The 1,997-nt window shown below is 37.5% G+C and overlaps 1 protein-coding gene across 1 annotated transcript; it reads left to right on the top strand.

Annotated features, from left to right (window-relative positions):
- Positions 1-781: 781 nt before the first annotated feature.
- On the top strand, positions 782-1,567 carry LOC139526174 (zinc finger MYM-type protein 3-like). Its single transcript, XM_071321299.1, has one exon. It carries the CDS (start codon positions 782-784, stop codon positions 1,565-1,567), a length of 786 nt encoding a protein of 261 aa, XP_071177400.1.
- The last annotated feature ends 430 nt before the right edge of the window (positions 1,568-1,997 follow it).

The raw sequence follows: 1,997 nt of genomic DNA, 5'->3' as shown, positions 1-1,997 counted from the left end.
CCACAAGAGAAAATTAACAACTATAGATCACCATAAGGCCTTCAACAACGAGCAAAGTCCATTCAGCTATAAAAGAGGGACGAAAGATACCAGAGGGACAGTCAAACTTATAAATCGAAAATAAACTGACAACGCCATATGGCTAAAAACACAGAAAAACAATAGTACACATGACACAACATAGACAACTAAAGAATAAGCAGCACGAACCCACCAAAAACTAGGGGTGATCTCAGGTGCTCCGGGAGGGTAAGCAGATCCTGCTACACATGTGGCACCCGTCGTGTTGCTCATGTTATAACAAATACGGTAAATAGTCTAATTCGGTAGGTCACATTCATGTAAGGGAAGAGGATTGTAGTTACGACGTAAGGAACATATCCGATATCATTTGTGAAACGGTTATTCCATAACGGTCAACCAACTCGTGATGAAGTCCGTAAATTTTACGAAGGAATGCTTTCAACTTCACCATTTGGAACTGTTAGTTTAATAGCTTCCTTGTGAACAGCAACCCTCTATCAAGAATATCAAGTTTTCCAAGTTTATAATGTCTGTCAGGAGAAAAGACTGTGGAGAATATAAAAGTGACACAATTTTTTCGATTATAACATCAATTCAAAAGTATTATGAAATTAATGGAAAAAACATTTCGCTTCTTTCGGATATAAAATTCAAGAGCATTAAGAATTGCGTCAGCAATACCATGAAAGAAAAAGTACAAAAGGGAATTGGACTTTTTAAAAGACAGGCCCAGGTAATCCCGAAAAAAACGGAAACCATGTTGTGGGAAAACGGGTTTCTTGGATACGGGGATCCGGAAACCCTATTCCATACAATATTTTGGATTATAGGTATTAATTTTGGTCTTCGGGGAGGTCAAGAACATCGCGACCTCTCCATAGAAAACTTTAGGTTAGAAACAGCAGATAACGGGGAACAAGTTTTAGTTTATAGGGAAACAGTGTCAAAAACATACAGGGGAGGACTGGACCATAGAAACATAGAACCTCACACGGCCAGAGCATTTCAAAATAGGCAGCAACCAGATAGGTGTCCTGTACACATTTTCAATACATACATCAAGAAATTACCATCAGAAAGAGCAAAGGAAGCCTTTTATTTTCAGCCCCTTGCATGCTATAAAGATAATCCCGTTTGGTTTTCGAAGCAACCAGTCGGGAAAAACAAACTTGAAGTTGTTGTTAAAACTGTGATGGGAAAGGCAGGCATAGATGGATTTTACACCAACCATTCTCTTAGGGCAACTACAGCAACTCGTCTATTTAACGCGAACATTCCGGAGCAGCTAATACGGGAGCAAACTGGTCATCGGAGCAACGCTTTGTGGTCATACAGCCGACCATCTGAACCACAGAAGCGAAAAGTGTCCGAAATCTTGCAACTGAATGAAGATAGTTGCACCAGTATCGGACCGACCGTGTCAAAACAAGCAACCAACAGCAGCAGCCCTACTGCAGCTAAGCAAGCCACCACAATAAGTGCCGAGTCAGTTCCATCGTTTGTTTTCAACAATTCAAACATTAATATCTATTTAAGCAAGTGATGGTGTCTAATGTAAATAATTTAATGAAAATATAAGTGCTTTAAACGTAATATTATGTTCTTTGAGAAGGTGCAATAAAGGTTTAAAATTTAGATTTCAAGCAAAGGTGTATTTAAACCTATTTTTTTATTCCAAATTGATGCTGAAATTTTTTTTTACTATGAGATTTTATATTGAACTATGTTTTTTTTTTAATATGTCACGAGACAATTTGTTGTGAACACTTTTAACTATCACTTCAGTTCATTTTATTGGCAAAAAGAAATCTATTGTTATGAATAACAATGAACTCGGCTTTTTGGATGTAGAAGCAGGGATTTCCAGAAACCCCGCTCATTACACCCTGTAGCCAAAATCCATTGTTATTCATAACAATAGATCTATTCAATTTACACTTGTTTCAGAAATAGAAACTGTGATGTAGAACAAT

This window comes from Mytilus edulis, chromosome 6, assembly GCF_963676685.1.
Source record: "Mytilus edulis chromosome 6, xbMytEdul2.2, whole genome shotgun sequence".
Taxonomy (NCBI): Eukaryota; Metazoa; Mollusca; class Bivalvia; order Mytilida; family Mytilidae; genus Mytilus; species Mytilus edulis.
Note: the sequence above shows the minus strand (reverse complement) of the source record. Positions and strands in the feature narration are given on the sequence as shown.

Excerpts from the sequence above, each read along its gene's own strand:
- LOC139526174 (XM_071321299.1), top strand. The coding sequence starts at position 782 with ATGTTGTGGGAAAACGGGTTTCTTGGATACGGGGATCCGGAAACCCTA.